Source organism: Leptosomus discolor, chromosome 1 (assembly GCF_034619465.1).
Source record: "Leptosomus discolor isolate bLepDis1 chromosome 1, bLepDis1.hap2, whole genome shotgun sequence".
Taxonomy (NCBI): Eukaryota; Metazoa; Chordata; class Aves; order Leptosomiformes; family Leptosomidae; genus Leptosomus; species Leptosomus discolor.
Window position 1 is genome coordinate 107,686,867 of NC_141391.1, and position 18,478 is coordinate 107,705,344.

Here is an 18,478-nt window from a genome sequence, read left to right on the forward strand (position 1 = left end):
TTTGTAAGCAGATTTGTAATGTAAAATAAATGCAGATGAATACAACACAGATTTGAAAAGCAAAATTTGCAGCTGCATCATGCATCTAACTTATCAGTTATTCATATCCAATATTACATTGCATCACCTTTGCTTAACAAGATTTACCTTTACAAGCCAGATCAGCAAGACCTTTATATCAGATCAGCATGCCCACTGTAAATTTACTTGATAGTGTGCCACCATAAAAATCCTGAAAATGTCTAAATAGGAAGTAGCCAGGAGTTATTACAACAGAGGAACACCAGGTGAAATATGTTTGGAATAACTGATTGTCCGTTTCATTGCTTATTAAAATATTTACTATGTCCTTCTTGCAATCAAAGTATCTTGCATTTGTCCTTACGGATTTTCAAGCGTGTGTCTTTAAAAAAGCCCACTTAATATAAATCATGTTTTGCAATGAGCTCTGACTCTGACTAAATGCAATTGCAAAGACAGAATTACAAGCTATTGAAGAGTAACCTCAGATATTGACAGTGGTTGTATCTGTATAACACTCAGTTGCTTTTAGTTATGAACTCATGCTGTGAAGTAAATTGTCTGGATTTTCTTCACTTCTCATGACATTTTATTCACCTTTGAATGTGAAAAGTACATTTCATTCTTCTGATGTTTAGGACTGTATGAAAACTTGATATATTTAAATACATATTTCCCTTTACACTTCTCACTTTCCAGTCTCTCTAATCCACCCATGTAATTTAATTTAATACATTTATTTACAGTCCAATCTTTCCATCCACATGAGAGTTTTACAGCAAAGATTAATCTGGACGAAGGCCAAGAATAGTATAGAGACAGAATCAGAGGGCTGAATAACTTCCTTACAGGTAGGTATACATACAAATTAATTTGGCTAAAAAGTGGTCTTTCTCTTACCATTTAATAGTAATCTATAATGGTTGCAAATTGCATCCATTCTTTCTTTTTTTCTTTTTTTTTTTGAATTGTATGACATGTTGCAAATTGTATCATGCCATTTTATCCCAAGAATTCAGATTTATTAAAATTAAGGACTTTTAATTTGTGTTATTTGTGTTGCATCTTACATCATTATAGCTTAATAACACACTTATATGTGCAACTCCCACGTTCTTGTAAATTCAAAGCTGGTTTAAGTTCAGAAAACTATTTTTGAATCAAGCTAAATATCCAGTTTCTTTTGAAAAAGAAATCTCGTGAGTTTATGATAAGTATAAGAATAGTATCATAAGTATATTAACTGATATCAGGATCGATCTACAAATTTTTTTTTTTTACATTATCAATTATTGCCTATTAACAACAGACAATTTCTTAAATTAAACCACTAATTTAAGTCAATTTGACAAGGCAATCAATGTGGCATAACTTGCACCACAACAACTGATGTACAATATGAGGAATCTCAAAATAACATGATTCTATGATTTTAAGATTCTCCATATTGTGCATCAATTGCTGCGGTACAAGTTCAGTGTAAAGTGACAACAAATTTTTTGAGTTTGGTTTTACCGGATTTTTTAATCCATGTTTTCACTGGTCTTAAACTGCCTGCCTAACAGTCTACTAAATGGAGAACCAGATTCTAAAGCTGAATTCACAACCCAGAAATGTTTTCTGAATTACTTACGACATCATTTAACATGAACAAAAATCTCTTGAGACTTCAGATACTTCTGAATTTCTGGAGTACACACACGATATCCCAGAAATGCAGAAACACTCCTCAGGAATAGGAAGTATCATTTTAGAACTGAATGTGATCACAATTTATGTCAGAGTGCCAAATCCAACAGATATGCCAAAGAACTCAATGTCTCAAATGCTTACTAAAAATGTATTTTCCCACTGGAACAGGCTAATGAATGCATTTTTCCTTCTGTTTTAGCAGCTTGCACTAGACATTAATGAATTATGCCTTGAAGATTTTCAACTATTAAAATAATTTTGAAAGCTGACTTAGCCTACCAAAATAATTGCAATTTATTTCTGTTAGATCTACAAATTATACAGATATACTCTACTTGATCATCAAATTCATTAAGAAAATTATTGAATTATATGGGGTTCATATCTCTCAGGAACTCATTTAAAAGTCTTCCCAGTTTAATGGTGAAGTATTGTTACACTGGAAAGCTGTTTCAGTAACCAATGAAGTACATACTTTCATGCTCCACTACAAAAGAAGCAGTAAGTACAAAACCTACAACCTAAGATGTAGTACATGAGAATTCTAACTGATCTATCTATTAGATTTCCTCCCCATGACAATAACAAGATAAAGTAATTGCTATAGTTTACCATAAGACAGAATTTCTTTTTGCATAATGGTATTTCTGAAATCTTGGTAGAAAACCATGCGCTATAAACTTCTGAAGTCTTCTGAAAGAATGTCTGTTTGTGTGAGGTCTATCAAAAAGCCTTGCTTAAAGACAGAAAATGAAGTTCAGTAGTTTTACCCAAAAAATATGAACTGCACAGACACAAAAAAAATCACCATTTCATTGCTTGGAATGTCATATATATTATAAGAATTAAAAGAGGAAACACAATGACCTTATTTAAAATTTACTGACTATTTTTTGACTAGAAGGATTTCAATAAGGTTTGCCTACATACATGCATGCTTTTTCACTGGTATAGCCAATTCAAAAGCAAAAAGTGTAACACAGAGAGAGACAATTTTAATTAACTTGTAAATACGGGCATGTACAAAACTTCCTCTAACTTTAAAGACACATGTAGTGAAAAGAGCATCAGTACCAGGCATAACACACAGCTCAGCAGTTTAAAAACATATCTTGGGTAATAAAAAAATCCTTTCTCTACTATAATGCGCCTAAAAAAAAAAAGTTAAATGCAAGTGAAAAAATAGTACAGACAAAACCTTGTTCAAAAAACCCCTTCATTTCACAAACAAACTGCTCAATACGGATTTTCTGTTCATAGAGAGATTCAAAACACAGGACAAAGCCCTAACAAAACTTTGAAGCTGGCCCTGCTGCGACCTGGGGGGTTTGGAGCTGATGATCACAAGGTCCCTTTCTTTCTAAATTATTCTGTGGTTTCATGAAGTACATGAAATTTAATGCACTGAGATGAAAAAAAAACCCACAACCCTGAACCTGCTGAGATGTGAATGTGAAATTACAAAGAATTACTTATTATTTCAGATTCGATCTCCAACTTGTCAAGAACCAGAGGCAAAACAAAATGTTACGTTGAAAGTAAATGCTAGCAGTAGTGCTTGAAATTTGAGAACTCCTTAATAGCTAACCCCAAAATATTAATTTTTTGGTCTTCAATTCGTGTATGATTAAGAAACTTTCTAAGCATATTATTAAGAAAAATGCCTTTGATTCTTTCTATATGCTGTGCTTATTTTTCAGATATGTAACATAACACCACTTGTAGTCCTCCTGTCAACAGATTTCCTTTTCTTGTACAGAGAATAAAGTTTTCAGCATTTCTTAGGTTGTAATATTTTTCATCCTTTCATTTAGCATTACCATGGAAAGTTGTAAAAACAATTGTTTAAGCAAATATTTAACTGCTTTTTGTACACAGCCTGATTATGCTGCCACAGGACTTTGAAAATTATTTTCTCCTTCAATTAAATATTCAATAAAAAAGTACAAGCATATGTTGATAAAGCATCTCTGAGGTCTTTTAATATTACTGCATGAAATATATTTACGAGTAATATATTAATTATTGAATCATATTATATTTAGTGCATTATTTCATAAAGCTTCTGCTTTCTGCCATCCAAAAAAGAATCTCAAACATCAAAACAGGAAACATCCTTGACCATTAAAACTCAAAACACATAAATAGATTCAAAAAAGCAGCTTTTATAACATGTCAATTATCTGTATTTTTTCTTCTACTCCATGACTTCAGAAATGTACATATAACTTTAGCTTATATAATTTTTCACTGTAGAAAATATTTTCTGTTAATATCCTACAAATAGTGAATGATAGGTCCAGAAATAATTTGGCTAAAAGACTTGAAACTCAACAGAGTATCTCCTGAAAAAAACAGGACCTAGAGACACTACTAAAGCCCAGATGTTTTGTTTTCTTTGCTTGTTGGTTTTTCTAGAAAAATATACAACACAAGACATTTTTGGTTTTTAAGATCCAAAGATAATAAGAATGTGAGGTTGTCATGTTGAGTAGCTACCTGAACCTAGTGCATTAAAAATAATCTCAGAATAGGCATTTTATGAATAAGTTCTTTTTAGGGCATTGCTACAGATTAAGATCCTCAGATTCATCAGTCTCTAACATGACTACACTTAATTTTATATTAATGTGCCAGTAGGTAAATGTTTTACAGAAGAAAAACATTATGTTAAAGATAACAAAAAATTTATTCAAAATAGGTTCCGCATTTTCTTCTACCATTATTTTATGAATTTTACACTTCTAAAGAAAGACATGAATGATTGAAGAGTACTTTCTCCTTTTAAACTACAATTTTCTCCCTCTTTAATATGTCTTTAAGAATAATCTGTTTTGCAAGGTGTAAATGTAAAGAGGCTGCACCTTTACCATCTGTAAACCATTATGTGCACTTCTCCAAAGTCATTTGATGCTATAATTTGTTACCAACATGAGAAATTCTAAATTAGCTAGCATTGCTACTTTAGAAACTTCCTTAAAAACTCAGAAAACCTTTTTCAAATATTGCTAAACTGAGGAAATGAGTAGACTTTCCTTTACCTCTTCTTTAAAAGTCTTCCCCATTTATTGAGGTTTTATATAAATTAGTAATAATTGAATTTTAAAAAATTTTAAAAAGACAAGAATTTTAAATTCTACCAAACCTTTCCTAAAAAATCATAAAAAGCAATAGATGAAAATTTAAGAAAAAAAAAAAGCTGAAAAAGATTTTAAAAAAAAAAAATCATAAAGCTAAGTATTTCCAGACACAAGAACAATCACAAATATTAAATACGCTACATGTATGAGATGAATATCTTATCACAAGGCTTTTGGTCTAATGAGAGCATAGAAAGAGAACTTTGTGAATGCCTCTTGATAGAAGAGTGCCTTTGTTTCCTTTCATGATAGAAACAGATAGGAAAGTAATAATACTTACCGCAGTTCCAAGGAAGCAAGAGAGAGAATGGGGGAGAGAGGGGTGGGGGGGGTATTGGCTACATAAATCCCCAAATGTATATCTCTCTTCCCTAAAACAAGTGCCAAGCATCCATACACCCCATCGGCGAATTTCCACAGTAATTTTAATATGGGACAGGGTTTTTACTGTATTCTTCATTTTTCACCATTACAGTAAATTGCATGGCACTGGAAATGCAGAGACAGGTTTTCCTTGATATTTCATTCTTATATAAATATTTAATGCTTTGAAAAGAAAGATCCATTGACATGTTTCTCTATCTATCTTTAAATGTGAAGAAAAAAGGAAAAATTGCTAGAGTTTTAGTGGCTGTACCCATCTTATCCTGAGTTAGAACAATTGCAGAATAGAGTGTTTTGTATTCCTGTTGAAGACATCCAAAAGTTTTCAGAGAGCAAAGTTTTTTGAAGCTTCAAGCACACCTGCACAGTGGTTTAGGTTTGTGTATAAGCTAAGTCCCTTTCACTATGAATGCATTATTTGCTGCCTGTGAACCAGAATTACTAGTGTTTATAATATTATTAAGACAAAACAAGACCTTGATGGCTTCTCTATTACAGTTATACCAGTGGTGCTTTCTGAGGGACTGAAGGGAACTGAAAAACTGAATCTCACAGTGTCAGAGCCTGTCCTATTTCTTCCTTGGAAAACTCAATACTGCTTGAAAGGGGAAAATAATGCAGGCTTTTTCTTATGAAGTCTTTGCTGATTACTCAGAAACTGATCAGTGAATCTCATTTTTTTAAAAATAAAATTGCACAGAAGAATGTGGTAAGACAATTTTTCCCAGCACAGGTATCTTACACCTTCTCACTGGTTTCTTTCTGTCTACAGAGGAAAGCATGGCAAATGCTCTTCACAGGCTGTTATCCCCTTCTTGATGGTGGTAAGGCAATAGTCCACACTTGGGGATTTTTCAGCTGTCTGGCTGAAAGGATGCAAACTCTCCTTGGAGAATGAATTTGGGCAATATTATCCAAATTTCTGTTACTTCAAAATTAGTGGGCTTCTTTGTGCTACTGACAGGGTCATAAATGTCTGTGCCCTGCAGACACTGTTAGCCCTGACTGTCACTGGCCACCCACCTCCCCTTGGGACTCCAGTTGACAGAGAGCCCCACTGCACCATGACTGTAAAGTGAAGCTATACAGAGATTTGCAGTTAGCCTGCAACAAGACAATTTTCATATTCAGAAGAGTACCTAAAAAGTACAGAAAAATCTAGATATCATTTGCTCATTGATCTCTTGGTGAACTATGATAGCGTTGATTATGACTTTTAAATCCTTAAGTAGTCTGAAGCTGGTGTGTCAGAATGATTGCTTCGCTTTCTGTGCTCTCCTTCAATAGCTGCAATCAGCACAGACTTTCAAATGAAATCTTATTCATTATAAAAGACAAAGGGGAGGGAATAGGGAAACAGATATTCTTGGCTACAGCTCCAAGGCTCTGGTATTTTCTCCTTAATTTGATCTGAAAACAGCTCAAACTAGTAAAGTTTGAGACAAAAGCCACTTTAAAATGGATTCTTTGAAGAAACCGGCAGCATTCTTCCTAGATGAAGAGAATTGCTGGCTGTTTGAATACATTTGCACAGAATCCATTTCATACTGCTTAATTTTCCTGATTAAACTTATTCGTATTTACTTGATGATTGATTACATTAGAATGACTAACAACTTTGGTAAGCATCCATTTTATTTTTCATATTAAAAAACCTAGACAATTATAATTCTACTTGCAGATGGTTTTATACATAGTTACTGGGTCATAATCATCAGAAAATTAGTGAGTTGTTAGCGTTAGTAGCAATTTCTTTCAACAACTTTTTGAAACATCTATTAATCATTTATTAATGCTTTATTTATAAACTGACTTCTGTAGGCATATTTCCACAACCCTTGTTTCATTTAAAAATACAGTTTAAATTAATTTTATGAGTTTATGGCTATTCTCTGTGACTGCATGAAGACAACCATAGTATTCCTTCTGGCCATAGTAGAGAGGGACCAGAAGGCCCGGTTTAGCCTTGCAGTCTGTATTGTAAGGCTAACATGCTTCCAGGCACAACCTTCTCCTGCATGTAGGTTTTTCTGTCTCATTCCATTGAAAGACGGTCTTGAAATTTACACATTACCTACATTGTAGCAAGAAAGGGCTGCAATGCAGTTTTATCACTCCTGAGCTAAATCTGTCTGACAAAGACAACCTGTAAAATTTCAGCATAGTTTATCACTGGTTGCTGGAAAAAATCATGACTCATGCATTATGTATGCATCATTACTTGAGATGTGCAAGTAGTTAACTGCCCTGTGTAAACAGCATTTATATCTGAACCTTAGCCATAAACCTGTCCCTAAAATGTGAACACATGAAAAAAGTGATTTTGTTTCCATTAAGGAATATTGACCAAGTATGGAAACTATGATGACCCTACTACAACTCATAATACAGAATACTGACTGTGTATAGTCTAAATACTCTTCTTAGTCAGCTGAGAAGATGTTGAGGTATGGTAGGAAAGTGGTCCTTAGTTACCTAAGCACAATGAATAACTGTCTCAAAAACACATACTTTTGGGTTTTTTTTTAATAATTCAAAAAACGTAAAGTATCCTAAACATCTCAAAAAGTATAAAGAAAAAAAACAACACCCAAAAGCCTTCACACTAAGAAAAGCTTCAGAAACTAAACCCAGGGATTTAGGATATCTCAATGCTACCCTACCATGACATTGTGAGTAGGTGAAAGCATAAATGGAGAGAGGCTTAAGCAGACGTTTGAGAAAACTTGCTGAAACCCTCTGAATGCTCAAGAAACAAGCAAAGGCCGAATTTTTCAGAAAGGTTCCAGTTATATTTAGCAGTATTTTCACTAAAAATAAAAGGACACTAATGTTGTATACTATTATATATTATAGATGGTATGATCAAATGCACCCTCAGCAAATTTAAAGACAACACCAAGCTGAGCGGTGTGGTTGACACGCCTGAGGAACAGGATGCCATCCAGAGGGCTGTAGTTGAGAAGTAGTCCTGTGTGAACCTCATGAGGTCCAACAAGGCCAAGTGCAAGGTCCTGCACCTGGGTTGGGGCAATCCCGGGTGTCAATACAGGCTAGGGAATGAAGGGACTGGGAGCAGCCTTGCGGAGAAGGACTTGGGGGTGCTGGTGGACAAAAAGCTGGACATGTGCTGGCAATGTGTGCTTCTAGCCCAGAAAGCCAACTGCATCCTGGGCTGCGTCAAAAGCAGTGTGGCCAGCAGGTCAAGGGAGGTGATTCTCTCCCCCTACTCTGCTCTGGTGAGACCCCACCTGCAGTGCTGCGTTCAGCTCTGGGGCCCCCAGCATACGATAGATGTGAACCTCCTTCAGCGGGTCCAGAGGAGGGCCACAAAAATGATCAGTGGGCTAGAGCACCACCCCTATGAGGACAGGCTGAGAGTTGGGGCTGTTCGGCCTGGAGAAGAGAAGGCTCCGGGGAGACCTTATAGTGGCCTTCCAGTGCTTAGAGGGGACCTGTAAGAAAGATGAGGGCAATCTTTTTAGCAGGGCTTGTTGTGATAGGACAAGGTGTAATGGTTTTAAACTAAAGGAGTGCAGATTTAGACCGCATATAAGGAAGAATTTTTTTCCAATTAAGGTGATGAGAGACCGGAACAAGTTGCTCAGAGAGATGGTGGATGCCCCATCCCTGGAAGCATTCAAGGTCAGGCTGGATGGGGCTCTGAGCAATCTGACCTAGCTGAAAATGTCCCTGGTCATTGCAAGGGGGGTGGACTAGACGGCTTCTAAAGGCCCCTTCCAACCCAAACTATTCTATGATTTTATGATTGTTTTTTGACATCTTCATCTGCAGACTTTTTCTGCTCTGGGCTGTTCAGTCTGTGGTTAGGTAACACATCCTGTTTTGCTGGTTTAGCCCTATAGTACCTCACAAATAGAATAACTACAGAGCACAAATAGAACTCATTATAGAATATCGGCATGAACATATAATAAATACAGCCAGGTCCCTTTTGATTTACCTATCAAATTACATTGTGTAACACCAACAAGATTTACAAAAACAAGATCCCTCCTGCTTAGCAAATATTTGAAAATCTGAAGTAGTTTTTGATTTCTAAAGTAGTTCAGAGGTAAATTCAGATAAGTATGATACACAATCTCAATCTTTCTATGCAGACATATACAAATAGAGATTTCAGAAAACAGCACAAATTAATTATGGATTTAGTATAAATTTTTAATATTGTCCACTGTCCTCTCACTGAAGTGTACCTTTCCAATATTGATCTACTTAGTGTATCTATTTGTAGACCAAGATGACTTTTCAGGTTGTTTTCATATTTACTAGTTTTTGTTAACACTTGGAGTACTCTTTGATAATATATGCTATTATAAAGTACCTTTAAGACGTCCACAACCAGTGTGACCTGTTTTGTTTTTTCAAAAAAAACTCTCAGCAATACAGCTGGGGGACAATGAAATGAAGAGCAAGACACATCCTTGAAAGAAGGTAACCGCCTGAAAACTTCCAAGTGAGAAAGGAGAATAAACTGAAAAAAGTCAAATCGCAGAAAAGGAAGGTCTGTGGAAATAACATGACAGCATGTAGGAACTAATATAGCCTTTTACTGAAGGAAGCTGTGTATTCAATTTTAGTAGGGATGGCAGCAGATATCCTAAACGCTCACAATCTACTTCATGGTGGTACTGTCTTCATAAGGAATGCAGGTAATTGTACCTGCCACTCTACTGCATTTTTAGAATAAATTACCATACAATTCAAACAGATATTGTACTAAAAAAATTCCAAGAAGATCAATTCATGTTATAAAGAAATCTTCAAAATAAGATGTATACAACAACTTAAAAACATGTAATGCTGAAAGAATATTCCAAAATCAAAGTGCGACCCTTTGAAGAAGGCAGCTTCAGTCCACTCTAATAACAAGGGTCTGACAATTTATATATCTTTCCTAACATAATCAATTAATCTTTTCACAAACTTCAAAGTAACAGAAATAAGAGGAAAGACATTTTTATAGGGAGCAAGGTAAATATACTGTTCTAAAATTTAACACTGAGGACTGTTTTTGTGTTCTGGTTTTAAATTTAAATCAAGCATCTGTGTGCACTCTATAGTCACTGGGTTTCTTCTCATTTGAGTACACTGCACCCTATTACACAGACCGGTCACTTCAGGTTTTAGTGTTTGGTATACTGTAGTTCTTATCAGAAAATTTATTGTCAATTCTTTGAAGGAAGTAGCTATGAGGAAAAAAAGTCTCAAACTTGCTCTGAAACGTAACATGAAATGAAGGGAAGGGGTACACTAATGCCCAGTAATGAGTATGCCCTACAACTAGAGGAAATACATTGTGTACTTCAGACCTTCTACTGAAAGAAATGCAAACTATACTGGACTAAAATGAATGCTACTATGATTTATGATATTACATTTATACACACAGTTACTGTGTTTGGTTAAGAAAAACAAAAGAGAAAGTCATATGTTTCTTTGAATAGATGTTAATTATATGTTCATTATGCATTTCTTTGAAATAATTCTGTAATTTGGAACATGCTTTGCTTAGTGCAGAATTTTTGTGTGTGGATTATGGGATGTGAAAGGGAAAAAGATAACACACATTAGATCATTTGCTACATTTTTTCTCCCATCACTGTGCTGATAACTCCAAAACCATTCACCTCCTGCTATATAAATGAGAAGACTGTTGAGGCTGCTTGAACTTGCACTACCTTTAAAAATACCAAAGGGTAAATATGGATGCAAGGGATTACTGATCTGCTGAATGTATTTTGTTAATGTTACCCTGTATGAACACCCCACATCAGCATGTACTAAAGAACTCTCATCTGTTTGGGGAGGCTTGTACTCTTTTCTGCCTTTACAGAAGTGTAAAGAAGGCATTTAATGTTTGTTAACAACAATAATTCACAGATATGTTTTTGAAACAGACATCACAAATATGTATGTAGAAAGGTTACTAAGTAGCTCAAACCCAGTAATTAATGCCCAGGATTAAATATTACATACTAGCTTACTTCAATTTTTTAAGTTAACTCGTACATAATGCACATTCTCAAACTAACTCCTGTGATTTCTACTCTCTTTGAAATTTATAGCTTCAAAAATATTCTTCACATGTACTTGACTGGACAGTGAAAATGCAAAATAATTGTAAACTTGTTCACCAAACTTTTTTAAAACTAAAAAGTAACAGTTGACTTTTACAAGATTACAGTAAGATTTCTAATTGGTGTAAAGAGGTCTGCCTTAATATTGATTGAAGATACAGCTACTGGGCTAAGAGTAATGGAGAAATAAACAGTTAACATATACTTCCATTCTTTTTTCTTCACATTCTTTTCAGTTAAAAGACTTCCACTTATTTTTTGTATACTTACTTTGAACTCCATGGGAGTGAACTATTTTCCAGGTTTCTGAGGCTATCTCTTTTATATCCACTTGGTAATGATGAATGGGCACACCTCCATGTGAATCTGGCTTATTGAACACAACTTTGGCAGTGGTTTGTGACAACTCTAAAACTCGTACTCCATAAGGATTTGATGGCACATCTAAAAAAATGCAAACATCAATTTAATAACCAGCAGCAACTAGACAGATATAAATAGTTGGTGATCTACTCCAAAAAGTCTCCTTAGCATCTTTAAGTAAGAAAAAAAAATAATTTGAATATTATGTAATAATGCTTGCGTTAAAGAAACAAGGTTTCTAATACAGAGCTGTAAGAAAATCACATTTATTTTCTTGTACACTAAAGTTATGCAAAACCATTTTCCATTTCTGACTTTCTTTTATAATACCATTTTTAGAATAGCTGATTTTGTCACAGGCAAATATAGTTTGTTTACTGTATAATTATGTAAAAGAGAATAACAAACTTTAAAACAAATTTAACATGAGGAACAGTTATGGCTAAATAGATCATTCAGAGTCTGAATTCTTCAAAATGAGATTATGACAAAAAACTGTAGAAATAATTTGGCCATTTTTATGAAACTCTGAAATACAGCTGAAAGCATGAATCCTTTTTTTGAAAGACTGGAATCCAGTCTACTAGAAAGGAATATTAACGGAAAGTTTCTATTCTCTTTTCAGTTTAAGAAATAATTTGCGGAATAGTTCGAAAGAAACATTTTCTCTGAAAACAAAAGCAAGCACATATCTTTCAAAGTAGAAAAGAATTATAAAAATAGAGCTGGTGTCTGTAGGTGTTGAGATGCTAGATATGAAACAAAAGCAAAAAATTAACCTTGGGGTCAGTACATCTTTAAAAATAGAAACATTATGTTACTTTCACAATGTATGACCAAACTAACACATAGAAGACAAAATACTAATTTTTCATTGGTGAGTACTGAACCATTCACATAAAGTGTAGTCTTTATTGAAGGGCTGTCAGACAGATGGGAACAAAAACAGAATCAATTTGAGCTTCACCCCGTATTGGTACTTGAATGAAAATGAGCCAAAATGGGTTTAAGAAAATATTCAGCCACTAATTCTCAGGAAAAGGACATCTGCCAAAGCAGCTCTAAGGGGGTTGATTTGTATAACCTTTTAATAATCAGGCACCTATTTTTTTCCAGAAAAAATCTCTAGCCGTTGTCAGAGTTGAGTGTCTCAATGCTGAAAACATACCTCTGAAATATTACCGTTAACATTTTCGAATATAGGTCTCCTGAAACCTCCAATGCTTTGTGCTCATTGGGTTGAAATCAGCATAGATTTATTTACATGGATGAACAATTTTAATATCTTTTACTTAAAAACATAACTATATGAATCCATGATACTAAAAATTTGAGTAAAGTGCAAATCTCAGCTTGAGGGATTCAATCCCTCAAATACTTTCTTATTCCAGGAAACACTGATTTCATCAGGATATAGGATGTATCAGGAAATTTTCACCCTTAGTAAAGCTATATCATTCTGAAGGAATTCCAGATTCATGGTCGGACAGAACGTGACCAAACGTAACCAGTATGTTATACATCTGGGAGAACACAGACCTGGGTTTTGAATCTTTTTCTAAATTGATCAAACAGTTGATTTTCTTTTTTTTTTTTTTTTAGAAAAAATAAAATATGTTCAAAAAACCATACAGATTTTCTTTTATCACATGCAAGTTATGGGTTAAACTCATTAGATAACACATTAGTTATATGAGTTGTTTGCTAAGTAAGCATTGATCCCAAAATTAGAAAGGGATGAGCATTAGAACCAGCTTGTGATCCCTCTCCTCCAGATTCTTATTACAGCTGAGAGCAATATTTTTTTGTTCCCCAACAACAACAGTACCTTAAGCACCATTCTGTGTACAGATTCTTTCTCTCCCTATCTAAAACGACTGTCGTGAGAGGGGTGGGAATAATACAACATAAAAGAGCCAGCAAAGCAACCCAGGATAGCCAAAATAAAGCAGCATGGTGCTGTATGAGTGATGTGGATATCAATCACTTAGGAAGATAAAATACTCTGTAGTACTTCAGAGGAATGTTCTTTGGTTTTAATATTAAGCAAAAAGCTGCTGTGGATACCTACAATATAATAAATTGTTTTTAAACACTTTTGTGCCTTTTCTGCTGATAAAAAGTCCAAAATGAAACAAAAATTTTTGTTTAAGGTTGAATGAATAATTAATTTCACTCAGGCTATTTTTATGTCAGTTTCCGTATGCTCCTTTTATAAGTCAATTCACTGTTACTTCAGTTTGGATCAAAACAATTATTTGGTCAATGGTATGAAACAAAAATGTATTATTTACATATCCATTTTATTCTTGACTTTCAAAATGCTAAGGACATCTCTTTTCCTTGTGTGTTCATGTCTGTGTATGATTAACTATAATAAACATGGCATTGGGAAGAAGACATCCTTCAGGAAGAACCTTATGGTTTCTATTGCAGATGCAAGTACAATTTCTGCCAAATGAAGATATGATTCCATTTGGTAACAAGCATAAAATGAAGCTCCTGTGAAAACCCAGCAAAATATTTTGCATAACTAGCACAATGCAATATGTAGTATGTTTAAGTGTGAAATACATCCAAAATACCATTTTAAATCCATAATCCAAGGAACCCACACATGTAGGTAACTTTTATGCAGTTTTTCAGAGTTGAACTATATCAGTTCTTAAGAAAAGAGTGAATCACCTGAAGAAAGTACAACAGGAGACACGTTCTTAGTCAAAATCAGAAACAAATACTAGTAGTTCCATTAAAATTGAATAAAATACCTACTATGTCTTTCAAACTAGGCAAATCTATAACTCTTCCCTCAAAGAAGATCATTAGCAGTATAATGAACTGATCTAATTCTGAGTTCTCTTTGATCATGCAAGGCAAACAGCCCTCTGGTCCTGATCTAGCTAAACATTCCCGCATTTGTGCTGTCCCCTGTCAGCTGAAATTATTTGGAGCGTTGCTGTGATCTTCGTGTTAGCATTGCAAGTCTTTTGGTCCAATGTTTATTAGAAGTGAAGAATAATTTGCAAAGTTGTGTACTCTAAAGTCTGCGTTTGGAAGGATGGAACTGTGGATGCTTCTTGTTCTTTTTTCTTCTAAAGTCAACCAACCAACTAAATGAATCTTAGAGGAGTTTAGCTATGGGCAGTGATTACTCTTTCATATACTGTTACAGACATAAGTTGGAGGATTATATATAGGAAAAGTATGGGATTTATTTTCTATGATTACTTGGTGACAGCACAGATTATGGAATACTGTCTGAGAAGTTCCACTGCTATCTTTGTTGTTGTTATACTGTTGTCAAAACAAGAGATATTTTACTAAAAGTTCAGCCTTTAAATTAAAGTGTCATTAAAAAATACAAGTGTCAGACATTTAGTCAACTCCATCTTCTTTCCACAGTGTCTACAGTATGTCACTGTATTCATGTATGATGTTAAAAAAAATTCCTTAAAAATAAAATAAAAAATATCCTCAAATAGTAAGTGTAAAATTGCACTTGATGTAGGTTGTACGCAGCACAAAGCTGATTAGCACAAATGAACTTTGTGATAAATTTGCCTTAATTAAGTAGTTGCGGTCTGGTTTCAAAAACATTATTGCAGCTGAGAAGTACACCCAGAATTATGAGTACATATTTATCTCCACTGATATGTAAATGCTCTTTCAAGTCTATTACTATTATTACCCAACCTGTTCAATAAATGACCACCATTTATCACTGGGGATTTTCTTTTCAAGCTATATTTTGTATAGTTTTATGGAAGAAAATAATTTTTCTTCTGAGAGTTTAGCTGTCCTGGAGTAAATGGAGAAAAGGAAGTGATGGTGTGAGAGTAGGTAGTGGGGTCAGAAATTTATCTTTCAGTTAGCTCTTGTCTCCTGTCTCCCGCCAATATTTTCCTAGTGCAGTTCTGCATCTTCTCCTATCTCTGTATACGTGGCATATATATTGATGGAAAGTAACTATGTCTAAATGCTAAACATAAGCAGTATCAAGACCATGGTAGGGAAAGAGATGGGGCTGTGGATTAGATCTTTGAAGTCAAAGATATCCATGAAATAGTTTGTGATGGTACATCCTTAGAATGGAGGAAAAAAATCAATATTAAATCTACGGGTTTGGCTCAGTTCTGCCTTGATGTCTTTGCTTGGGGAAAACTGCAATAGATTTCTTTTACCAAATTACTGTGAGTTCTGGAAAAATAAAGAATTAATTAGGAAACAGGACCACAATTAGCAAATAAATACATGAATAATAAATGAAAATAAGATACACGCAAATAAAGAAAAACACTGTTGCAATGTTGATAGTTTCACACAGATGCTTATTGAGAATGCATTACTGTTTGGTTTTTTTAGTAAAAATCCTTTAGCTGATGTTGCTAAAGATGTGAATGGCAAGTTTTATGACAGAGAACTAGATTTTAGATCTGCCCGTAGTTTTGTGCAGGTAAATGGGATGTTGAGAGCAGCAAGGGAAAAGTTACAGAGAAAAAGCAACTTAACGATCCTACAAGAAAAATCAGTAAGATCCTGTAACGCTGTCTTGGAACAGAATATGATTACCTTTTTTATTTTTATTTATTCTCCAGGGAAAATTAAGTCCTACTTCTTTGATTTTATTTTGCTTGTGTGAAAACACAAATATTTGGAGAAAAAAGGAAGAACACGCACTAACCAGCACCAAAGTGTCAGCATCAAAAATCCAGATTAGTTGTAGGTTTTGTCAGTTATCAATCAACCTTATCATACTTTGAGCATGACTTGATTCTGTAAAGCAGGCTACAGGATGCAATTTCTGTGAAGCTCAATTATTGCCTCTCCCATGTCTTCATTTGCTTTTGATGTCATTATTCCCCATCTTCCATGACTTTCTGTGTATACAGGATGCCTAAAATACATTTAATTAAATAAAGTAGTGTGGGAGTTCTCAATACTTAATGGCATCATAGATTGTATTTTAATTTTGCTTTTTAATTTCCTGTAATGTTTCTGTAGAAAGGAAACAGATATAGCATTTCCCATACCTTTAAGTATTCTTATATGTAACCACCTCTAAATGCTGTAAAACCCTTGATGTTCTATAGTATCTTGTGCAAAATGTAATAGGAATGATTTAGCAAGACAATTTTGAAATTCATCAGAGTTGTATGACATAGCTAATCTGTAAACTATATTAATTGCCTATCAGTACAGTTTCTGCCAGCAGTTGATCCTATTAACACTTAGTTACTGGAAGTCTCTGTGCTTAGCTGCAGTTCCAGGCATGATGTAGTGAGATCAGAACCTTTCATCAAAAATGGAAGGATCCTTTTAGGTGCAAAGACTGTGGCAAAAAAGGTGAATCAGACTCTTTATCTGAACTTTTAACCCTTTTGCCATCCTAGAACAGAAGAAAGAAGGGGAAAGTGAAGTCTAGGATGAGTAAGGCCATGAGAGCCTTAGAGACGGTCTACTTTTTAGAGGCTCTGGATTCAGTCCAGCTGTACACTGCTATATGCAAAGTACACATTAATATTTAAGTAGAAAATTTACTTGAAAAATCCAGTTTAGCTCTCTTACCCTTAACATTTACCATTTTAAGATTCCAACAACATAGTCCTAAACTACTGATGACCATACAATTTTCTACTTATCTATGCAAAAACATTTAAATGACACTGAGATCTCAGCAAAAAGGCAAAAATGCTTTGCTAGTTAACACCATCTCCCTGCACACTGATATTTCAGATAAACTATGACTAAACTAGATCTGGGCAAATCTAGGAATATCTGTGCTCGCCTCAGGCTATGAAAGCCACTGGGACAATCTGCCAAGCTCACCTAGCTTGCCAAAGCCTAAGCCTGTCATAGATTAAAAATGGAGTGTAAGTAGACTTCTAAAATAAAGGTTGTGGTTGTGACATGAAGTAATTAATTTGCAGTGGCAAGAAATGAAAGAGAGTGTGGTTCTTTTCACATTCTACATGTTACTTACACAGCAATTCAAATGCTTAAGCAATAAAAACAGAGGATGTCAACCACATGGTATTTTCAAGAGTTGATCACCACAAGTCAAGGGGTGAGCACATCTGATTAAGCTTTCAAAAGTGCTGAAGTTTCTCAGCATTTACCAGTAACGACCAGCACCTATCAATATGAAACCTTAAATAGGCTGCAGTTCTTTTAATTGTTTTGAAAGGTTTAAATGAAAGTGTCTGGAATCCAGACTGATTCAGTAGCTTTGTATAATTTGAGTGAACAGATATAGTTTTCCTGTCAAACAAAATGGTATGGTTGCAAATTGCACCTAAATTCTGAAAGAAATCTTATCATCAATAAGGCTAATGTCTTAAAGAGAGCAACAGAAATAAAGATAATGGCATTGTGACAGTACGATCACTTTTTACCTAGCAGTAAATTAAAAAAAAAGGGTAGTTTGATTCTGCTGAAAACTAGCAAAGCAGAAAAATGGAACAAAACATGAAGCAACAAGTCATTCCTGCAGAATTTTAAGAGAAAACTATTTAGTAAAATGATCATTATTTGTAAAATTTACCGTAGTGACATACTTTGCTTAATACTGTCTGCCAGCTAGAAATAGTATCTATTTTTTCCCTGACAGAGCCATTGTGAAAGTATGCTACACCCCAGCATTAGTATTTACTATCAAAGACAGAAGGAAATCCAGGCTGTATTGAAATGAATGAAAATATTTTATGAGGATTTAATGTAGAAAATACCAATCATTAGGGCTTCCTAATCTACCAAAGTAAAACAACAGAGGTAGTAAAA

General features: G+C 34.4%; 1 protein-coding gene across 1 annotated transcript in view; it reads right to left on the reverse strand.

The window, feature by feature from the left end:
• The window catches only part of NCAM2 (neural cell adhesion molecule 2), a 140,692-nt gene that overhangs the window by 60,547 nt on the left and 61,667 nt on the right, over window positions 1-18,478 (reverse strand). The window contains exon 11 of the mRNA XM_086482338.1: window positions 11,609-11,782. Within this exon, the coding sequence (XP_086338464.1) occupies window positions 11,609-11,782 (174 nt within the window). The remainder of the gene's footprint in view (window positions 1-11,608; window positions 11,783-18,478) is intronic.